The 22,714-nt window shown below is 41.0% G+C and overlaps 1 protein-coding gene across 1 annotated transcript in view; it reads left to right on the top strand.

The window, feature by feature from the left end:
• The first annotated feature begins 1,372 nt into the window (after positions 1–1,372).
• Positions 1,373–22,714, top strand: part of ITGA4 (integrin subunit alpha 4) — a 37,865-nt gene continuing 16,523 nt past the window's right edge. The window contains exons 1-14 of the mRNA XM_050900246.1: positions 1,373–1,557; positions 1,663–1,784; positions 8,764–8,870; positions 8,969–9,098; positions 10,441–10,508; positions 11,173–11,302; positions 14,891–14,976; positions 15,313–15,372; positions 15,465–15,602; positions 16,633–16,744; positions 19,802–19,896; positions 20,273–20,363; positions 21,723–21,768; positions 22,151–22,305. Of these exons, the coding sequence (XP_050756203.1) occupies positions 1,373–1,557; positions 1,663–1,784; positions 8,764–8,870; positions 8,969–9,098; positions 10,441–10,508; positions 11,173–11,302; positions 14,891–14,976; positions 15,313–15,372; positions 15,465–15,602; positions 16,633–16,744; positions 19,802–19,896; positions 20,273–20,363; positions 21,723–21,768; positions 22,151–22,305 (1,525 nt within the window). The remainder of the gene's footprint in view (positions 1,558–1,662; positions 1,785–8,763; positions 8,871–8,968; positions 9,099–10,440; positions 10,509–11,172; positions 11,303–14,890; positions 14,977–15,312; positions 15,373–15,464; positions 15,603–16,632; positions 16,745–19,801; positions 19,897–20,272; positions 20,364–21,722; positions 21,769–22,150; positions 22,306–22,714) is intronic.

Here is a 22,714-nt window from a genome sequence, read left to right as displayed (position 1 = left end):
TGTTCTTGGTCTGCTGGCTCAAAATACCGTTATACATAGGTTATCCGTATACATGGATTATTATAGCAGCAGGAGAGCCCTGGTATTCAAGGCACTTCAGTGAGGCAAGGTTTGTAGGTAGAAGTAACAGCCTTGATTTCAGTATGCACACAATTCAGTACGAGCTAAATCAAGAGTCAGTGACTGACTTCTAAAAACACACAGAGTAAAGCTCCTCACTAAGATCAAGGGAGCCTTTTCAAGGCCTGCTAAATACCAGATCTCTTGCATGATGCTCAGGTTTTTCTTTGTTCCCATGCTGTCTGGAGGAACGGCTGGTAACTTTGTCAGCAACTGAAGAACTGAACAGGAATGTGAAAAAGTTACTCTAAACTGTAAAAAAAGTGATGGGGCATTGTTCTGATTTCATCCCCCACAGAAGGAAGAAGTTATCAGCAGTGAGCAGTCTTGCACAGCACAGGCAGGCCAGGCTGAGGACAGTCCTCTGCTACTAGGGCACTGCTTTCAGGACTCAAATACCCCCCCCACCGGGGGAGGGCAGGGAAGACCCCCTCAGCGCAGTGACGGCGTGGGAAGGCTTACAGCACAGGGGTACTGGGATTTTTTTCGAAATCTGAAATGAAAACGCAAGCCTTGCCACGCAGTTTCCCTCCCAATCCCGCGCTTGACTGCAGCTCCCCGGCTGGTGCTCAGGGGAGATGGGCCCCGGGAGCAGGAAACTGAACTAACTGGGCCCAGGCGCCTCAAGCACAGCTGGGGCAGGAAAGTCGGCGGGGAGTTTTTAGGAAAAGCCTGCTGGCTCTCCCTTCCCCTCTGCCGCCAAAACGCTCGCCACCTCCCCCCGGCCGCCCGCCGGCCCGGCACGCAGGCAGCTCTCCCGCGCCGCCCTCCGGGCAGGTGTACCGGGCTGAGGTGAGGTGAGGTGAGGGGGGCCGACCCTCTCGCTGTCCGGCGGAGGGGGCCGGATGGCCGCGTCCCACAGGGCCGGGCCGTGCCCTGCCCGGGGATACGGGGTCCCGGGGGTCGTGCCCCCTCCTGCAGCACCCCTGTGGGCGCGGACGGGGCGGGGAGAAACCCGACCCCCGCCGCCTGGGAAGGGAGAGGGGCTGCCGCTGCGCGGGAGGAGGCGGTGCGGCCGAGCGACTCCCCCATCCGCAGGGGACACCCCCACCCCAGGCTGCGGGCAGCCCGCCGGTACTAGAGGCAGCGCAGGGCGCGGGCTGCTGCCGTCCCGGGGCGGGGCAGGGGCAGGGGCAGCGGCAGCGGCAGCGGCAGGGGCGGGGGCGCGGCGCTGCTCTCTCGCCGAGCGGAGGAGCGGAGCGAGGCGGGAAGCCGGCGCCGGGCGCCCGTCTGCCTCCGGCCGGCCGGAGCCATGCGGAGCTGCGGGAGGGCGAGGGGGGCTGCGGGCTGGGCCGCCCCGCTGCTCCTGCTGTGGCAGTGCCTGCCGACGGCGCGGCCCTACAACTTGGACACCCAGCACCCGCTGCTCTTCCGGGGGGGCAGCGGGACCCTCTTCGGGTACTCGGTTCTCCTGCACCGCCACGGCGAGGAGACATGGTGAGTCCCCGGCCGGGCGGTCCCCGCGGGGGCCCGTTCCGCCCTTCGCGCCTTCTCCCGGCTCCGCCCGCCGCGGCCCCTCACGCTGCCGTCTCTGCCCCGCAGGCTCGTGGCGGGCGCCCCCCGGGCCAGCTGGCCCGCCAACACCTCGGTGGCCAACCCCGGGGCCATTTTCCGATGCCGGATCGGGAGGAACCCCCGCGGGCGGTGCGAGCAGCTCCAGCTGGGTGAGTCGGCGGCGGGGCGCGGGCGGGGAGACCCCGGCGCTGGGCCGCGGAGGGGCCGGGGTGGGCGGCGGCGGGCGGCAGGGGCGTCCCCGCCGGCGGCGGGACCAGACGGGACGGGACAGTCCGTGCCCGCCCGCCCGCCCTGCGGGCAGCGCGGCTCCCCTGCCGCTGCCTTCAAGGCAGAACGGTCCGCGGGCGGTTTCTCCTGGCTCCTTTCCAGATTGAACTGGCGTTTACCTCTCGCTAAAGGGCGAGATCGACGGTATTGCCGAAGAGCAGCAACAGTAGCACCTTTTTTTCTGTAGACGGAAAGAAATGCACCAAAACTTGATTAAGAGAAGTCGTGTGTGACAGCTCCCGTTCCCACGGTCTTCTTTCGCACTTTACAGCACCCAGTTCAAAAGCCTCGTGAGAGTTTCGGTCTGTCTCTCGTACTTCTCAGCAGAAAGCTAGTTGAGCTTTCTGAGCAGAGGGCGAATGTAATTAGCTCAGAGATGGGGGGGTGGAAGTATGTGCCTAAATCGTCTTTTCTTCTGCAAAGCGTTCCCTTCGTAGAAGCCACCCTAATCTAACTCTGAACCACAGTCGTCTTTCAGATGGGTTCTCCCTGCTTGCGGATTTGTTGAAAAGTTGAGTTTCAGGGGAACAAAGCTATTTTTGACTGAACCAATTTTTCCAGCTCCTGCATTTAACTTAACTGCTCTCTACCTCCCCAGTCCCCATGCTTGGGGGATGTAACTGGATGCACTTACCCAACTTCCAAGTGTTTGATACTTGTTAAAAAGGAGAATACTTTGCAATGGGTTACCATGAATACACGTGAATTGCTTTGGGCTCAGTTCTTGTCCCCTTGCGTACAGTGCTGTTCATTCTATCCCTATGCTATGCATATAAAGCCTCCTGAACTTTCTATCCTGCCGTGACCGAGACCATCCGATCCGTTAAAACTATGAACTTACTGCCCTGTAAGGATAAGAAGCGCGGGAAAGGGTTTTCAAAATATTTTAAACCAATGAAAGCGATAGCACACCATGAACTGATGGGCATTCAGGGCAGAACGCAGCATTCTATGACAAAAATGTTAAAACAATTATTTCTCTACAGATCTATGCATAAAGCTTAGAACTGACGGGTTCTATCCATTTTTTTTCCTACAGATAGAAATAAGAGTTATTTTCTGTAACTAAGCTACAAAAACCTAAGATACTTCAGTGGTGCTTTACTTGTAGCCACATAAGGAAAAGACAAATAGTTGCTCATAGAAAGAACTGCAATTAAACTTATTCCAGCCCAAGTAGTTCTTTTTTTTCCTCTTTTTTTTTTTTTAAGTAATTTCATTCCAATATTAGATCTATTGAAAAATGATATATAACAAAGAGCTTTTTTTCTCCAACTGCTTGTTTATAAGAGGAGGCTTGCAAAAGTCAAAGAAGTCAACTAAAGTGGTGAAATAGCATATGCTAAGAGGCAATAAACCCCTACTCCTGGATTGGAGGTAAAAGTAGTCCTTCACTGCATGGGGGAAGGAAAGGAGGGGAAGGGTAGAAAGTTTCAGGTTCTTTGAAAACTACATACATCTGCAGTACTTCTCAACTTACTCATTTAGCCAGTGGAGAAACAAAAGCTCTAACGAAGTAACTTGATGGGCTTTTCCTCAGTAGCTTAGGGGATTCTAAACAAAATGAGGTAACAGATGAATTAAAATGTTTATGTGGTTCCAAAGGCTTAATTTAACACAGCTTCTATTCCCGGGTTTAGAGGTCACAGGTTACGCCATGATGTTTACTGTCTTGGTCTGCACTTTTAAAAACAGTGATACCACAAGAGATTTTTGCAAAATGTTTGTTTCCCTTAGGGCTAGATGACATCTTTACATCACTAAGGTATGTCTACAGTATTTCTGAAGTTAAATAGATACTGAAAAGAAGTGCTGTATTGTAAAACAGGTCAATGAAGAAGCCAAAGGCGGCTGTGGTGCATGGGATGTAAATGAAGTAGGACAGTATCTGAGGTTTGTTAAGCCTCAGCCATCCTGCTGAGCGGTCACAGAAATACACAAGGGAACTTGCAATTGCAAAGCTGAACTTAATTATCTCTTGTCTAACTCATTCAGGCTGTCAGCAACTTTTGGACATAATGGTTTTATCGACACTGTGTCTTTCAGTCAGTGACCTCCTCATTCTTCTGCTTGGATTCTTGCCAGTGACAAGTTTGGGTTCTGATCTCGTAGAATAGGGTAATTTCCTTTGAAAAATGTGCAGGGATATATTAGATCGCTGGGACAGGCAAATGAGAAATAGCTATTGCTATCTTTCTCTTAAATACTTGAATTCACATTTCTTTCAGTAAAAGAATCTTTGAGGTAATAAGTTTCTGAGTCATAGAAATGTAGAGGTGACAACAGGCAATAGAAGTGGGTTTTTCCAAATGTTGAGCCTCTGTAATAAATGGATGTGAATTACTTAGAGACATAAATATGTTAAAACACTTTGTTGCTATTTTTCACTAATATAGCCTTGAAACTGGCATAAGTAATTAATGAAGGATTCATGCACGATTAGGAAGCCCCTGATCACACAAAACTGGTGTTGTGTTTTTTATGTGACACATTCCTATCTGCTTCCTCAGTAGAGAAAGAGTTGCTTGGAATAGTCCTGTGCTGCGGTCATCCCAGCATCTGGAAATAACTCATCCAGGCATACTTTAGAGAATTTTAATGTTGTTCAAGGTGTTGCAGGGGCCTGGGCTGGCTTAAGAGCTGAAAGGAGCCATGAGATGCACTAGCAAACCTTTGCCTTCTTAGCCCCTCACTGGCACTTTTAAATCTCTCTCTGATTGCTGAATAGAGGAGTAATGTTTTGAGAGTTTATTTTCTAGTACTGCTGTCAGTGGTGTCAAGTATTCTAGACTGCTGATTTATTTCTATTTGGAGTATTTTTAAACGATGACTTATGTTAGATGCAGATGCTTGTAAACAAGCTCTAGGCACAAATACAAAATACAGTGCTTCAGGTTTATTATTTGGAGCACTAAGTATCCGTCTTCTACCAGTCTTATAGTCTTTTGAATTTAAAAACCTTGCCCACATCAGTTTGGGGTAGTCATAGATTATTGCAGAGGAACTTGCACAAAGTTCTTTAGGTGTTTTGACCTATTACATTTTGGACTTGCAAAACATTACAGAAATTCTTCAACAAAATTGTTCTCAGATTTGAAACAGAGTGATTCATTGGGTAAAAATACAGGAAACAGTTTATAAAATTTGCCATCCAGTCTAAAAAAAAAAAAAGTTTTAACTATGAATGTACGCAGTAAGTTCAGTAAATGTTGTTTAACGTAAGGCCAGAAAGCTCTGCCTGCAGTTTCAGCCTTCCACCCTTCCTTTAAGTCCCTGCTACAATTAGCCTATGAACAAATTGCCCTCTAGCTCCCCCAGCTGAATCATTACAATGGAGAAGTGAACAGTTAATGGTTTTCCCCAAAAAGCTGACCTGTGTTTGTTCAACTGTGATTTAGGTAAATTTTGCCTTTGGTAGTTTGGCTTTTTGATCTCACTTGCATTGCTCATGCTCTGCCAGTGATCTCCTTTGAAATAGCCATACTACTCCAAGGAAGACAGGACCTTCTGGACCTAGGTCTGTTACAGAGTTATGGAAACAGCTGGCACTTAACTAAAATGTTTGGGTAGAAGTGGTTTGAGGGACGTAAGAGGGATAAGACCTATCAAATCTGTGAAAAGAGAAAAGATTGCTCTGGATGAATGAAAAAAGAGTCTGATGAGGCCCTGACATCCAGGAGCAGGGTATCAGAAGGCTTGTCATCTTTGCAGCAGACTTCATAGTTTTAATCAATTAGCAATAGGACCAGAGGGGTTCTGGGCGGATAAAAACAACTGTGGGAGGCTATTGGGCATGGAAAGCACTGGAGCAAGTTATATAAAACTGGTTTCTCAGATGACGTTGCAAACATCTGTATTGGAGTCCTTGAGGCCAAAGCTAGAAGTGGCTTTATCAGTGGTGACCTTATTTATATGCAGTTGTGCTGTTTCTGTGGATGCGTGCAGCAGGGATTATAGCAGAAGTGTATCTTCCAGCTGTGTAATGTACACAGGCTGGGCAATTACTTATCTCTCAGTGACTTTATGACAGCGCGTGCTCCTTTTCCCTGAGGCAACCAAGCTGCTGTGTCCTCTTGAGCTTATGCAGTGCTGCTCTGTTGCTTGTGCAGAATATAGCATTTTCTCTTCTCGTTTGATAAAGCTTTTATAATATCATACCCTGAGCAGGGGTGCATCATGGTGTCTGGGATGTTGAGCTCACACTTCTCTCGCCCACAAAGGCCTATCATTTTCAAGGTGGTTGAATACTTGCCTGTCAGAGAAAGAGCGGAGACATAAGACAGCAGGTCAGCAGAGGGCCAAAGTGAACCTGAATCAAGAACGTACGCTGGAGCCAAGGAAAAGGGGAATACAATCCAACAAGCAAGAAGGAATGGTGGTGCTTTTTCTTGTCACGGACCTCTGAAACAGGCACAGGAATGAAGCGCTGAGATGAGCAAAACTTCTTATCTCTCAAGTCATCATTATCTGGTCTTGTTTGACTTACTGATAGAAAGAAAGTCTCTTGAGATTTAAATTTATGACACTGGTCTTCTCCACTTCTTCCATTTCCTGCAAATCAACGTGCACTATAAAGCAAGTCCCAGGTAAGAGGGACATTGTCATAAGAGGACAGAAAGGATTGCTAGAAGGGAGTTTCCAGAAGTGCCTTTTGTGATTTAAAGGAGGATTAATTCTTACACATGGGAGTGTAATGGAATTTGTTTTCTGAGGAGATTTCAATCAGATTAACATGCTCCATAATTCATGCAAACCATGGAAATGTCTCCCTTAGGAAGTGAGGAGTTCTACGTGACATAACTCCAAAACTAAATTCCAAATTTGTGCCTGCAAATATCTCTTAAACCTCAGTAACTGACAACCTGCAGAAAAATCAACTTCTTTTTAGTAGATTTTTAAAGTAATGCATTTTATTTCATGCCTGTCTTGGAGTAAGAGCCCAGATGTTGTTGATTACCGTTCCTCAGATGACCTACAGGAATTAGTACATTACAGTAATATAAAATTTCTTGGCCCAAAGACAATTGAATCTGATGTTATTGTGAGTGCTAAAGTCAGTTCCTGTTTACTTGGATTTTGCATACTATTTCCTTGATGTCTTAGGGAAAGGCACATGGGGGAGGAAGTGGTAAAGAAGAGATGAAGGAGGGTCAGATGCCTCTTGACTCTGTGAAGGGTGTTATTTTTGGAAGAAGGTAGAGTACAGTTGCAGCGCACAGGGTGCGTCGTCCTCTTTGCAGTATGGTGAGGGGTTCTGGACTGCACTACTCTGGTCTCTCCATCAGAGCAGGGAGAAAGCGTGATGTTTGGAAAGAGAAGTGGAGAGGTAGTATGGAAGTAGAAGAAATCAAGGCTCCAGTAGTTTCTTCAGACAGATGTCAATTGCTAGGCCTGTCACAAAACAGTAGGGAACAAGCTTTGAAATAAGGATGGTTATTGGGTTTTATTCCTACAAATGCTTCTCCTGACATTTTGTTACCATGTGATAAAGAATTATCTTGATTCCATTAATCTGGTATTTTCTCTCAAAAAGTCTATGACATCCTAGGTATAAAATCATTTAAGTCAGTGTTGGTTGTGAGAATGTATGTAGCAAAGCCCACAGTCATTCATCTTTCTCCTGGCTACTGAATAGACTAGGTGTATCCCTTTATTCTGTTTCCATACTTAACCAATATTGTGCAGTTGTATGTCCTGTAAAATGAATTCAACAAGTCCACTAAATTAGGAGTGTATTTATTTAAACTCTCTAATGCATTGGCCAGTAGTAAATTTCAGCTCTGGTGCGAGCACAGTTGGGGGGGGGGGTTGGTTTGGTTTTTTTCCCTGTCAGGCCATGTCCCCGTCAGCATTGGTACTGTGCCATCTGTATTGGCGCCCTCTTCTGGGTAACTAAACCCCTTAAACCTCAAAAGTTCTGGGTTCACCAGTAACTGCATTGAATCCGGGAAAGTCTTAAACATTATGCAAAAGAGCTTGTTCAAATGACATGATGTGTTTCCTTATTTTATAAGAAGTTTTTTCATAAACTGTGTCATGCTGATGCATAGAAAATACTGGTTTGATAATTTGGTTAATGCTTATTCATAGGAACATCTTACAAATGAAAAGCTTGCTTTATATAACTTAGAATACTTTTAAATGTGTAGCTTCTCCTTACCATGGGTACCACTACTGCTTTCTAGAAAGAAGCAAATATTTGTTAACTTGGCAATACTGTAGCCTTTTGGGGGGTTAGAAGAAATTTCACTATGTTCTCTAAGGTTTTAAAAATTAACTCTCCTTAAGAACAAAAACAAAGAGCTATTGCTAAATAATTGCAACAGTGCAAGGAGTACACAGGACATGCATACATAATGATCTGACATCCCCAGTAGAGATTGCAGTTATACACCGTTTATTTGATAGCCATTTGCAGTAGAGATAATTTTAAGGTCTGCTACCAATAGATATGAAGTTGGAGAGATGCTTGCTTTAGGCTAGAGTTTAGGTAGCACTCATGCGTATTACTTGTGCTTCTTATGAACTTTTAGGCTGAAGAACACTTGTAAAGCCAGCCCTTCATCAGATTGAGTGTAATGTCACTTTCTGTCTTAATTTCAATAACGATGGAGAAGCCATTTCTCACTGCCAACCTATTGTGTGCAGAACCAGTATGCTCCCTTTGGCTACATGCAATCGTACCTTTGTTCAAGAAGAAAGTGAAAAGTCTACATGGCCTATGTAAGACAGAGACAGAGCTCAGATCTGCCAAACCTGAGTTACTGCAGTCTCCCCATAGAATTCTTGGGTGCTCCTGTTACCCACCACGTGGCCCTTCAACTTGTCCCCCTGTTCAGAGCATTGGTCTTTGTGTCCTAGGCAACCCCAATGGAGAGCACTGTGGGAAGACTTGTTTGGAAGAGCGTGATAATCAGTGGCTGGGTGTCAGCTTATCGAGGCAGCCAAAAGAAAATGGATCTATCGTTGTATGTATTAACCGCTGGAGCTGCGTGTCTCTTTGTCAGACTGCCTTCACCTTTCTTATGCTTCTGTGTCAAACATCATGTTTGTTTTTTATCCATAGGCTTGTGGACATAGATGGAAAAATATCTTTTACATAAAAAATGAACACAAACTCCCATACGGTATTTGCTTTGCTGTCTCTTCTGATTTTCGAACTGAACTAAGCAGAAGAATATGCCCATGCTATATAGGTAAGCAGAATGCTTGGGTCCTTTGTAGGAAAGGGTAAGATACATAATTGCATGGTGCGGAGTTTGTGAAGAGCCTGTGTTGCTCTGAGCAGGCTTTCTGCAGCCAAAGGTTTGAAGATTGAGTGCTGATGATACGTGACCAACTTAAGATGTAAATTTGTTAGCAAAATGTTTATCACTTCAAAGAAAAGCTGCTTTCAATGGGCAAAAAAAATAGTTTAAATAGGGTATCGGGATACTTGCTCCTTGGACTGGATCACTGAAGGATGTGTGCTCCTCAAAAATAGGCTAGTAGAGGACATCCTTCCTTCCTTCCCTCTGTCATTTGCTTGCTCTGCTCAGGAGAGTGCCGCACAGCAGAGCAGCAGTAATGCCTGCAAGTGATTGTTGCCGTCCACTCCTTAGCCTTTGATACAAAGCTGCTGTGGTTCCTCAACACAGTGTGTGCCCTGTTCCTTACTTGCCTCCTGCCAAGGCTGCTGCTGTGGTGTGAGACCTTCAGTGGTCCTTCCTCAGAGGACTTCAGGAGCAGAATAAGAGTCAAGACCTGAAGCTATCAAATGAGTCCATCCCTGCCTTCCCTTTCATACCTACCTCCCATCCAGGAGAACGATCTCGTGACCCTGCCCCTTGCCAATGCAAGGAAGAGCTGACAATCTGGCCTTTCTGTGCAGATGGTTAGAGTAATGCAATCAAATGTCCCGCTGCTGGCTTCAGAGACTGTTAGGAGCATTGGTGAAATCATGCTTTTATCTTCGGTGACTTTTTAAGTGAACAAATCTGTGGATGAGATGAAGGGAACCCTGATGGGAGGCAGTTAGGAAAGAAAAGCAGGAAAACAGAGCTGGGAGATCTGGATGTAAAGACAACTGCTAAGGATGATAGATACCAGTATGTCTAAGATAGCCATAACACAAGCCCTTCAGAACACTAGTGGAGCATCAGGGCAACTCCTATCAAGATTTGTGAGCCTGTCAATCAGATTACGCCTGAATTATACAGAATTGAAGAGAAGAATTAAGCTTATCTAGCTGTGCTGCTCAAAATATTTGTGCTATTTCATTCATGGAACAATTTAAAAAGAAAAGTATAGCCTTTAAAGTCACAAGATTTCAAAGGCAGCTGTGATCAAGTGATGCATAGTGCTTTGAGTTTGTTACAATACTATATTGAAGCTAAAGGCTATATAGTGGAAACCAGTGTTTTTAGTTTTATTACAGAACTGAAAACCAGCATTCGTTTGGTTTTTTTTTAACTTGTCTCAACTTCTGTTGAAGACCTGGTAACAGATTCTGAAACTACATGCTTCTCATCCTTTTTAATATTTCTCGCCCATTCCCAGATCATGTACGAAAGTTTGGAGAAAACCATGGGTCATGCCAGGCTGGAATGTCTAGTTTTTACTTTGAGGTGTGTATTAAAGATACCAAACTTCTCGCTCTATATATACTTATATGTATACATACATAAAAGTGTATTTGTAAATGCAAACACTAACACTGTCTTTTATTGTGGGAGGGAAAAATCAGACTTTCCTCATTTCTTTTTGATTGAATCTTGATAAGACTTGCATGATAATTCCCAACTAATACTTTTACTTTTTATTCCCAAGAATACTTTTATACCTTACTAAATCCAAAGCTACTTTTCATCTGGAAAAAGAGCATGAATATAACAGAGTATGAAGTTTTACTGTTCTCTTTAAAGTAATCTGATGTAACATTAACACTAATAATGCTTACCTTCTTGCTTTACAGAGTAATATTCTGTATTATTTAATCTCCATTTCACCCTAAGATTATGGTTTTTAAAAAACTCTTTTGAGAAGAGAATATCCTGTTTGTTTCTCTCTTAAGTTGTTGACAGCTCGAAGTTTTTAATAACCATATTTTTAGAATGTCTGAAAAATGTTGTCTGTGACCTAGTGGTAATCCCCCAGTACTGAGCCAGATGCATCTCCAGTAGCATTTCATTGAATTCACAGGAGATCTAAAGAAAAGCATTTGACTTGTTTTGCTTATTTTCATGAATATTTAAATATGAATAACATGGCTTTGTTTTATTTTTCTTTTAGGACTTAATTATAATGGGAGCCCCTGGATCATTTTACTGGACTGGTTCTGTTTTTGTATACAATACAACTGCAAATACAATCCATGCTTATACAGATTCAAATAACCAAGTGAAATTTGGCAGTTATCTAGGTACTTAAAAATATTTAATACTTTACAAAAATATAAGCCAAAGAATTAGCTAAATAGCTGATCTTGCAGTGAGTGCACAGTGTTTATCAGTGCTTTCTTTATTAATCCCAGAAGTAACAGTTCTAAAGATGTGTTCTGATTTTGTTAAATATTATTTAATTGTAAGGCTTCCTCTCTGTTCTTTTTACATGGAAACTTCTCAGACATTGGATTTCTGTTTTTATCATGTCTCCACTGAGTTTCTGTCATTTCTTGATTTAGAAGGTAGAGAGATGCTTCTGATTAGCAATGGTTTGCACTTCACTGTTAAGTCTGAAATGCTACCAAGGGCTTTCATAGCAAAAGACATAATGATTTCACATATAACAGAAATATGAAAAGTTTGTTGCAGTGAAAGCTGCAAGGAAACAAGTCTTAATTGCATTGTCAATAAGGGGAAGTATGCTATGACCTTAAGAGACAGACTTGCCTCCAATCATGTTTTTTTGTGGTGTTTGTTTTTTTTTTTTAATTCCAACCATCTCTTGGTCTGGATACATGGGAAGGCAAACCTTATCTACAAATGTCTGCAAAGCAAGCCATGAAGCTCCTACTAATGTACCTATATCCAAGTAATTAGCTGAATTTAGTGCTAGAATTTGTAAGGGTTTATGCCAAGAACCATCAGCAGCTTCGGTTTTCTCACTACACACTAAGAAAAGCTCATCTGTCCTTCCTGAACTCCTGAGCAAGAATATTTTTGCCTGTGACCATTGGTTTTTGCATTTTCCCATTCGTAGATCCGGTTCACGCGGATAAACATTTCCTGTTTCTGATTTCACTCTTTTGATAATAGGAAGCAGACATACATTATGAAATAACTATTATGAAATACAAAGTGGCTAACACTTCAGAATTCAGTACTGAGCCTTGCAAAGGCTGCAGTTGGGGTCTGTGGGAAAGTCAAGTAAAAGAGATGCCGGATGGTAAAAGGTGATCAGATACCCAAATCACTATGGTTAACCAGTGACATTTCTAACTTTTTGTAGGAAAAATGAAAAACTTCAGAAAATGCTTGCTCCAGCTTTCCATTCACAATCAGCAGAAAAAATATTGCACCTGTCTGGGGAAAAAAAGCTCATTCCAAATTTCTGCTCCTACAAGTATAAGAGTGAGAATTTCTGTAATGAATGAGTCAAATCATCAATAGCCAACAGCCAGATACAGGCAAATGGGTAAAAGCTTGCATAAGGACTGTGCTGGGGAGGGTGCAGGGAAGGCCTTCCCACACATGAGTGGTCTTTCCTAGTTCCCTTGGCCATCAGAGATCTCTCCTCCTGAGATCTCGCTCCCGAGATCAGCTGGAGTTTGCTTCACAAATACTTCTCCAGTGACCTGGTGCAACTGTAACAGCCAGCACACTGGCTTGGCAGAGCCATGTGTCCTCTAAACTTGCCCTTTCTACAGGAAAATGAAGAAAGGGACCATTAGCTCATCTGTGTGTGTCTACAGTAGCAGCTGTGATAAACCTTAAATTTTGCATTGTTCTATACTACTTAAACCTCCACTTCGTTCCCTCGTAATAATACATAATGTGGTTGAAAGAATGGTAAAGGTATCTTCCTTGGCCTCCCTCAGCTTCTGTTCTGTCCCATCTTTGGCATTGTTTAAGGCCAAAATCTATTTACGGTTAATTCTGTTACCAAAGTTGTGGTTTTTGTTTTTTTTTAAGTCTGAGTTTGCTTCTCCCTTAAATAATGAACAAAAATATCCTTGCCAAGTGGTGGAAGTATATTGTGACCAGAGTGTAATTCAAGCACATGACTAGACATAATTGTCTACTTACACTATCCTTCTTCTGGCAGAGACTGAGAAGTTGGCTTCTTTATTTACATTTTTCATTAAACTGTCAAAGAGTAATAGTTAACAAATTAGAGATTGCAGGAAGAGTGTGCAAAAGTATCGTAACATTTTCGATAAGTTGGAAGAAACAAAGCTGTTTAAGTACCAGACAATTAAAAGAAAGAAGGAAGTTAGAAAGAAGCGGGTAATACATAACTTTTGCTACTATTTCCTTGACTACTTCAGAGTATCTTGGAGATTAATAACTGACTTCTTTAAAAGGAATTAGATAAATAAGTCAGTCTTTCAAATCAGCTGGGCTTGATGAAAGAGTAACCTTAGGCACTTAACAAACTGCCTTAAAGAAATCACAAAGTCATAGTTTCTTTTAGGAATCTGAGAACAGCAAATGATGTTTCAGAAAACTGAAGAACTGTAGTAATGGTAAAGAGGTGAGAATTCTGGCGTTGGAAATAAAATTTCATTTAACTATGTCTTTAAATTTAAAGGGTCAATTATGTGATTCCCCAACACACACACACCCCAAACATTGTAATACCACAATAAAAATGAGGACTATCTGATTACTGTACTTTTTTTGGGTGTATTTGGCTTTTTGGTTTTTTGTTGTTTTGGTTGGTTTTTTAAAAAAAAAAAAGTTCATTAGAATTACCAATGTTTATACTTCAGCAAAACGAAAATAACTAGAAAATAAAGGTCAAAGGAGGTAAATTAAGGTTCATCCACATAAGCTTAATTTTTTGTTGAATAAGTAAAAACTAGGTGTTGACCTTTAAGTGATAAATTGCCTTGTTCACCTCTTTTAGCTTAAAATATGAAAAGAAAAAGCTGGCTTAATGAGAACTTGAATTCTAGACAGTTATCTTCACAGGTGAAGGATTTAAGGCTTGTTCTCATCTGATCCAAGATGAGTTTTCCATTTTGTGTGTATGCTGTGAAAATCAGCAGTCATTCAGTAAATGTAAGAGCAGCAGAATATGTTAACTGTCTTCCCTGTTTCAAGTTAGCCATAATGTATTCTGGAAAGAGTAAGGCTGACTTGTATAGCTATGGATTAAGGCATTAGCCTTCAGTTTGCAATTCTGTGGCTGGACGTCTGCACCAAAATATGGGCTTGTTTGTTAAGAGCTGTCTCCACATATAGCAAGGCTTTGTTATATAGATTCATTTACAAAAGCTGATGCAATGTTTTCTTATTACATAATCAAACTGCTCCACTTTGTTCCTGACATTTTCATATGTGTATATCCACAGTGCTTTGTGTGTGTGTGTGTGTGTATATGTGCACATGCATATAAGTAGCACTACATTTCATTCTTCTGCAGTCAGTTACAACAATAGTCAAAGAGTAACAACTGAATCAAGTGTTTCCACATTGCACTGTATGGACGTTTGATCATTTTTATTTGTATTATAATATGGACTCACCGAACAATCACAGAATGTGCATTAACAGAAGGTGTTTGCAATTTATTTTATTGGCTTTTAAAGTATGGCAGATAATTCAGATCCTGGGAAGAACTGAGTGTTTCTGACACTTGTTTCTGCTTGCTGGAACTTACTGTTTGTATTGACCTTTTGCTTATATTTCAAAAACTTTCTTTTCTGTTTTCATTGCTAACTTGCATGAGGTCTGAATGTCAGACTCACAATAATTTGTGGTGTTGACAGCTTTTATACGTCATGCTCCCATTTTTTTCTTTATATAGCATTTGCCATATTGAATAGTGCATTTCTAATTTACAGGATACTCTGTTGGAGCTGGACATTTTCTGACATCAGCCAGTACAGAAGTAATTGGAGGGGCTCCCCAACAGGACCAGACTGGTAAAGTAAGAGATTGTCTATATTATTGGTTTGAAGAATATACCCCCACGTACCCACCCATGATTTTCCGATTTAGATTAACGTATTAAAGACAAGTATCAGATAGATGTGATTTCTCACGGGGAAAAAAGTCAAAGAAGGAATGAGGGAAGATAGTCTAGATAACATTGCTGTGAACTATGGTGTTAAAGAAAGGTACAGATAGGAAATAGTAAATGGCTGTACCTTGTGATACTGTGTGTTGCTTTGCTGATTCTCTAGCACATGCTGTAGAGAAAGCACAGGGAAGTATTTCAGATTACTGTTTGCTGAACTCCACTTATATTTTCTTTTCGTTTTAGGCATACATTTTTAGCATTGAGAAGCAACTAAATATTCTATTTGAACTGAGGGGTAAAAAGGTAAATCTTTCATACTACTTTTCTGCACCTTAGAACTTTTAGCATGTCTTCATCAAAATTCAAAAATAATGTGATTTCTTCTTTGCACACAGCTTGGTTCTTACTTTGGAGCTGCAGTTTGTGCTGTGGACCTGAATTCAGATGGCCTCTCAGATTTGCTAGTTGGTGCTCCAATGCAAAGTACCATCAGAGAAGAAGGAAGAGTTTATGTCTATATCAATTCAGGTTCTGTAAGTATTTTCTCTTAAAAACACATGGTAACACAGTCATTCTGGTATAACAAGCTAAGAAGAAGAGATTTCCTCTCTCTTATCATACAATATTTCAGGATATAGGAAAAACAGCTCTAGAACCTCGATGACAATCCCAGCAGGACTGTGTAGCACACCTGAAAAGGCTAGCTGTATAAACTGTAATGCATTGTTACTTACGCTAGTGTTAGAACTCAGGACAGGCTGGTTTTGTTTCATAGTAACTTCAGGTAGTGACGGCCTGCCACTACAGCCTCCTTGCAAGCTCTCCTCCATTACCATGCTTACTGCTGAACTGGCATGCAAAGAGCAACTTATTTAGCACTTCAGAAACAAACAAGGAATGCAAAATTTGCACGCAGTTAGTGGTACCAGTCAGGAAAGAGACTAGTGTTCCTCAGTTTGGCAAATAAAGTAACTGGATAGATCATGCATTAGAATTAGCTTCCTCTTACTCTTTTCAAGGATCAGAAGTGAAAATATAGCCACTATTTTTTGTGTGCTTTTGAATTTGTCTGGCTTTGTAAATTTTATCTTTGTATCTTATTTCCCTTCCTTCCTCTCCACACTAATACGTATTTATTCTCTTATGCTTGCAATTAACATTTTCTTAACATGTTTTCCTCACAGAGAACTAAGTCACTCCAGGATACCTACAAGTAACGAAGGCACACACAATAGCTCTGAAGCAGCTACTGTTTACTACTGTTTTAGCAAACACAGTTTTCTCAGAGCAGTAAGCCCCTGTATTCTGATATAAGCATGCTGCTGTTTACAGGTGTTTGCTATGGGAACACATTGCTGTTCTCTTTCTTAAAGAACAACTTTCTTATTCTTTATTATTCTTACACTAAATACTGTTAAATATCTTTGATAATGCTCACTTCTGCACCAAGGAGTTCAGTAGGATTATATATTGGCATCCAAGGCAGTTTTAACATTTTGAGTAATATTGCAGGTCACCTGGAAGATGCTCTGTTAATGTGCCATTGACTCTGTTTTCCTTCAGGAGGCAAAGATGGTAGAACTGAACATAGAGCTCAGCGGGAGTGACTCATATGCAGCCAGGTTTGGAGAGTCCATAGCCAATCTAGGAGACATAGATAATGATGGTTTTGAAGGTACGTATATAACCCCCTTGGGTTTAATTCTCTCTGGAGCACTGGACTGTCACGATAAACAGGAGTATTATGGAAATCTGAGGAGACTTTCAATTGGTGACTTGACCTTTCTTTTCTAGGCCACTGATTTGAAATATAGCTGTTTCACAGTCATTGATGTGTAATACCAAGAGATTAGGTTCTGTCACTTTAATAAAGACCATGAGCATAAGGTGATAACATAGTCTGGAACTTTGGGTGCTGGACTTCAAGTGGAATCCCTAATCCCATTTTAGACATCTGAGACGACGGTTGGGGAATAATTTGGTGATTTTGTAACACCATAAATAAAAATTACACATTGAGTCAAGATCTGCTTCTGTGTCACCAATAGGAAGTACTAAACACATGGGGATATACTAAAAACAACCTGCAAGTTGGGAGGCTATTGTGGGACTGCTTCCCAGTCAGGCCCTCACATGACTCATGAATTGCCTAGCATGGGCTCCCAGTGGACGGAGAACACAGGGAAGGACTTCGATAGCCATGCCCCAATAGTGAATTCAAAATGTTAATGGGACTCTGAGGGAGCTTTTTCTTCCTGTTGTCTGTACAGGAGGATCTATTTCAGGCACATAAAGTTAGATGCCTAAACAGAAACTGAGAATATCTTCCCTTCCCCACCACCCAGGCTGAAACACCCTCTCTAAATATGATGAGATATGTGCTGAAATTTCCAGTGATGTTGTTCAGGTGGAACCTGCTCAGAGGGCAGAGACATTCAGTCTCCAGACTTGTGTCTAACTTCTGTAATAAGCATCAAAGTAATAGACATTGAAAAGAGAATGCCATGTGAAAGTTACAGATAAAAGGTACTTTAGTTACAGAAAACAGATGAAAGATGTGTTATAACATCTAGAATGACTCTCATGGCCTTCTACTTCCCTTCTCCTTCCAGTCAGACTGCCTAAAATGTTTTTGCTACAGAAAGCCCCATGGTCTACTGCTCTCAGCTGCTTTCCTTCCAAGACCATTCACTAGCTGTTTAGGTAGCCTGCAAAAACACAGCTGACTGGGAGGCCTTCAGCTAGACTGAAGACAAGCAGAGGGGACCTGGCCCAGTGGCTTCATTCATCTTGTCATGGATTCAAACAAATAGGAATGGCCAGTATTCCTGTCTGAAAAACTGGCATATGCTCCCCTCCAGCAGAAGGGCAGGCACAGTATGCTGTGTAGGGACAGGATGAAAATACAACAGGCGTTTTCTACTGTTCAAAAATTCATATGTGGTTTCAGTTTTTCCATCATCAAAACTTGGGACTGTATGCAAGGAGCTAATATCCTTTGTGCAAAAAACCGTCAGCTTTTTCTGGGCTGTATCTTTACCAAGTCCACATCTTTCTTCATGCTTCTGAATTAGCCTTTTTATTTGCAGTTACGATCCAGGGTTCTTCCTTCACTTTTCCATTTGTCTTGTGTTCTTGATCCTGTTCTGTAACCTGCAAAGCTTGGAACAGTCATTCTCTTCTTATCCGGTCTCCTTTTCCTTAAAGTAGTCTTCCCCCCCCCCCCCCCCCCGTTTGGTACCTGTTCCTCAAACTCATCTTAAATTTCATTTCTCCTGTTTTGCATTATCTTCACAATTTTGTACACGTTTCAGTTTTTGCCCAAAAACATTTGCAAACTGCGAAGGAAAACCATATCCAAATGTAGGGCTGAGGAACAGAGAAGTAAAATCAAATTAATAGCAGCATAGCAAAGTAGATGTATGACACAATGTAATGTAAAATGTCCATCCTAAAACTGCAGGGGGAGGCAGAGCAAACAAGTGGATTAGCTTTTGAAGGGAGCAAAAACATTGAACAGAAAAAGTGGAGGCAATATTGAGAGTGGCAGTAGGAAAAGAAATTTTGTAAGAAAAACAGCTGGAAGCAAAATATAAATTGGGTGTTAGAAACCATTTGTCTGTAGTAAGTAATAAACAAGCACAGCAGAGCCAACTTCTTCAATGATCTAAACCATTGGTATCAGCCCTGTGAAGATAATGGCGTGCGTGTTGGTGTAGAATCTGACCTCCTCAAGAACATATGTGTAATTTTAATTAGCACAACTTGGCTGTCCTATTTTCATCTCACCAGTGGAGAGACATAACATTTTGTGTGTTTTAGTCACCAAAGTATGGATTCAATCAATATGGATTCAATCAGAGAATTGTTCAGTAAAACCAAATCGTCAGAGCTTTGCTTTTCTTGCGATTTTGGTTTGGTGCAGCATACAGTATTTCTGATTTGCAGATAGTTCAGTTTTGCTTATTTGTGAATAAAAGTTTACAATTATTAATTTATATTGGTGACTTTCAAGATGATGTAATTCATCTCCCCTTCCTCCCTCCACTTTTTGGTTAACAACCTCTGGCTATTTGAACCATGGGGCTTTTTGGTAAGGGCTGTTGAGGGTGGGTGAGTTGGTTGGTTATGTGTTGCCACACCCCTCTGGGATTAAATCATCTGGGCATAAAACATATCCCTCTGTGCAAACCAGTGACCTTCATTTCCTTATTAAATGCCTGTTCAAGACTGTTATCAGCTGTTAAGGACATTTCATAGAAAAATAAATGGTTCATTTCAGGCAGCGTAATAAGAGTACTTCTTGTGTTTCAGTGATTTAATCCATGTGGGAATAGCAGAGTGCAAGAAAATCATCATAGTTCCATGAATACAAGGCACTTTTTTTTTTTTTTTTTGTTTGTTTAAAGACCATGATAATTTTGGCTCTTCTCCATGATAACCTCTTAACCTCTTAAGGGTCGAATTCAATATTGGTAGGAACAGACTTTGTCTTGAAGAAAATGGCTGTATCTGGCCCTTGTTTTCCAGAAACATCGTACTTAAGGCAGAGTCAGATTACTGAGCTGGTCTGTATTGTTTCTGTTTGCTTTATATCTATCTTCAGCACTTCTTTTGAATTCATTCAAATAAATTTGGCCTGGCATTGCATGCATCGTGATTTGGATTTCTTTAACTCTTCCTTGTTCATGTTTCCTAGTCAACTGAGTATTGTTAAATTGTTTTTCCACAGATATAGCAATTGGGGCTCCACAAGAAGATAATCTAAAAGGAGTTATTTATATATACAATGGCAGGGAAGATGGAATAACGCCATCATTTTCACAGGTACACTTTTTCAATGAAAAATAATCAGTCCAGAAAAAACTTAAGTTTAAATTTGAGAGGGTTTTCCCTTCATTTAACACTCAGACCATCTGAGGTACTTTAAAAGACTTCAGAAATTTTTTACATAGGCTGTGATTTCCAGTCATAATATAACCTGCAGCAGAAAAATAAATTGTTTTGGAGGCCTCAGACAGGGTTTATGGGATATAACATTTGCAGTAATTGAGGAATATTGCTTTCAGAGGTATACTTTCACAGGTAAGCATGTAACTGCCTTCAGCAGCAGGATGGTTGTGCTAACATTTTTCACTGGAAATTGTAACTTAAAGATTAGCTTTCCAAGAATAATTTTCTCTTCTGGTTTTTTCCTCCTCAGAGAATACAAGGACATCAAGTCAGTAATTCTTTAAGCATGTTTGGACAATCCATAGCAAGTGGCATTGATGCAGATAACAATGGTTATCAAGGTGAATTAAACAATTTTGTTTATTTTTCATTTTTAAGAGAGTAGAGATCCATAGGGAACAACCCTACCGTGCTACTTGTTACTTTTAACAGAAGCAAAATCTGTTATTAAGATGACATGTCACGTCTTGCATTTTGGGAAGAAAAAAAAAAAGAGGTAAAGCTGAGGCCAAACAGTCAGTTTTCATGGTCATCTAACTATTATTTAAGGACTGAGAACGATGTAATAGTAAGATCATAGTGCGCAAGAGGAAGAAAAACGTAATTTTTATTTTTATGGCAGCGATGTCATCTGCTAATGTCACAATGAGCTAGTTTGGGCACTGGAAGCACGTTTGTTATCCAGACTAGTGTGCTAACCTAAAAATCTTACTGGTCTTCACGTAGTCTGGGTTTTGCCAGAAGTCACTGAGCTCCTTGACTCTCAGTCTGTGTGAACAGTAAATTTACCTGACTCAGGGCTCACGGCATTGGATTAAGACTGTTGTGGAGTTCTTGTGGGCATGACACAGACGTGCTAATTTGGTGTAAAACAACTTAGCTGGTTCTAAGTATATACTCATTGTTTTATACATATTGTCAAAATATTTTGACATTTTGCAGATAAGCGTTATGTCAGGTCAGGTATTGCCTGTCCTCCCCCGTGGGTGTAAAAGCATAAAGTTATCGTGAGCTGCATGTTGTGTGCTCTGGCTATGTCAACAGCAAAGTTATCCAGGTTAATTTGTACTGCTGGGCTAAGAGGTAGTGTACAAGTAGTCTGCTGTCAGGTCACCTGCTGTTTACTGATTTGGGAGTCGCATCCTCAGACCCTTATTTAGACTCATCTGACAATTGACTTTTGCTGCCTCATTTGAGAGGTATATCTACTGTGTATATTTCTTTCCTTATTGCATGAATAGTTTTCAGTTAGTTTGGAATAAATTAAATAATTTTTTTCTATCTATATGTATAATTTCATACATATATATAGTTACATATATATAACTGGCTTGTTTATGTATATGTGTGTGTATAGCAATATTGAATATGTGGCTTAAAAAGAAGGCAAGTACCTCCTATTTAGCTGAATTGTCCTTCAGTATCAGCCACTTAAACGTGGAATAGAAATCAAATCATCACATTACCAATATCTGCAAGTCCAGCAAATTAGCACACAGCGTTAATGGACAGTGGACAAGTATTTGAGGAATCGTCTTCTAGACGGAGAACACCTTTGAATATTAGCATATGCCTTCTAATAAATGAAGGGCAAATGGTGTTTTAATGCTGACTAAAAGGTGAATGTGCTACAAAATGCTTGTACCTGAGAAGTAATTCCTGTTGACAAATTATGCCTATTGATCTGGTTTTTTGTACAGATGTAGCAGTTGGTGCATTTCTCTCCGATTCTGCTGTGGTGCTGAGGTGAGATTGCTATGTTTCAGTGCTTTTAAAGACCATACAATTTAACTGTATTTTTTTTAATGCAATTTAATAAAACTCGGTAGTATATTTTAACCTCATGATATTCTTCTTGGTGTCTTGAACTTCAGTCATTAGCCTCTAGAATGCTCTACAACTGAAACATTTAAGTAAACACCTTGAAGAAAAAGAAAATATTCTGAAACTTCTTGAGGCAACAAATAATGTGCATACAACTATTTGGATTCTGAAAAATGCAGATAGCTTAAAAAATTATAATTATAAAATACAAAAATAGATTCTGTCAGAGATTGTTAGATTCTGCAGAGATTCTGTAAGCTATTTCTGAAGTGTTTTGTGAACATTAACTCTTTTCTATTCTTAGAACAAAACCAGTGATAATTGTTGAAGCTTCTTTAAAACATCCTAATTCAATAAATCGAACTAATTTAAACTGCATGGAAAATGATCAGCCTGCCATCTGTATGAATTTGAAGATATGCTTTACCTATACAGGACGAGAGGTACCTGGTTATATTGGTAAGCTACCTGGAAAAAATTCCAGTATACATATTCATTTTAAATGCAGCTATTTACAGAATAATCCTATTGGTATTTAGTGGACCATTAATCTGAGTTCAGTATAAAATGAAAAATTAAAAACATGGATACCTTTTTTAGCTCATAATTACCCTATAACATCGAGCCATTACACTTCTATTCAATTTAGAATAACAGCACATCCCTACTAGGACTACTGGAGTTACACGGCCTAGAAGAGATAGTGGTGTTAAAAAGGTGAGATATTGTGAGGATGAAGGTAGAACTCCAAGTTGTCTGTTGCATCAACGATGTAATCTAAAGTTTTGATGACAACTGGTTTAGACAAACTAAGGCTAATTTTTAGCTAGCTAGCTGGGTTGTGATGCTGAAGAGTTCAGCTGGGGCT

The sequence above is a fragment of the Gymnogyps californianus genome, chromosome 7, assembly GCF_018139145.2.
Source record: "Gymnogyps californianus isolate 813 chromosome 7, ASM1813914v2, whole genome shotgun sequence".
In the NCBI taxonomy this organism is placed as follows: Eukaryota; Metazoa; Chordata; class Aves; order Accipitriformes; family Cathartidae; genus Gymnogyps; species Gymnogyps californianus.
The sequence above is the reverse complement of the archived record's forward strand: the minus strand, read 5'-3'. Positions and strand labels throughout refer to the sequence as shown.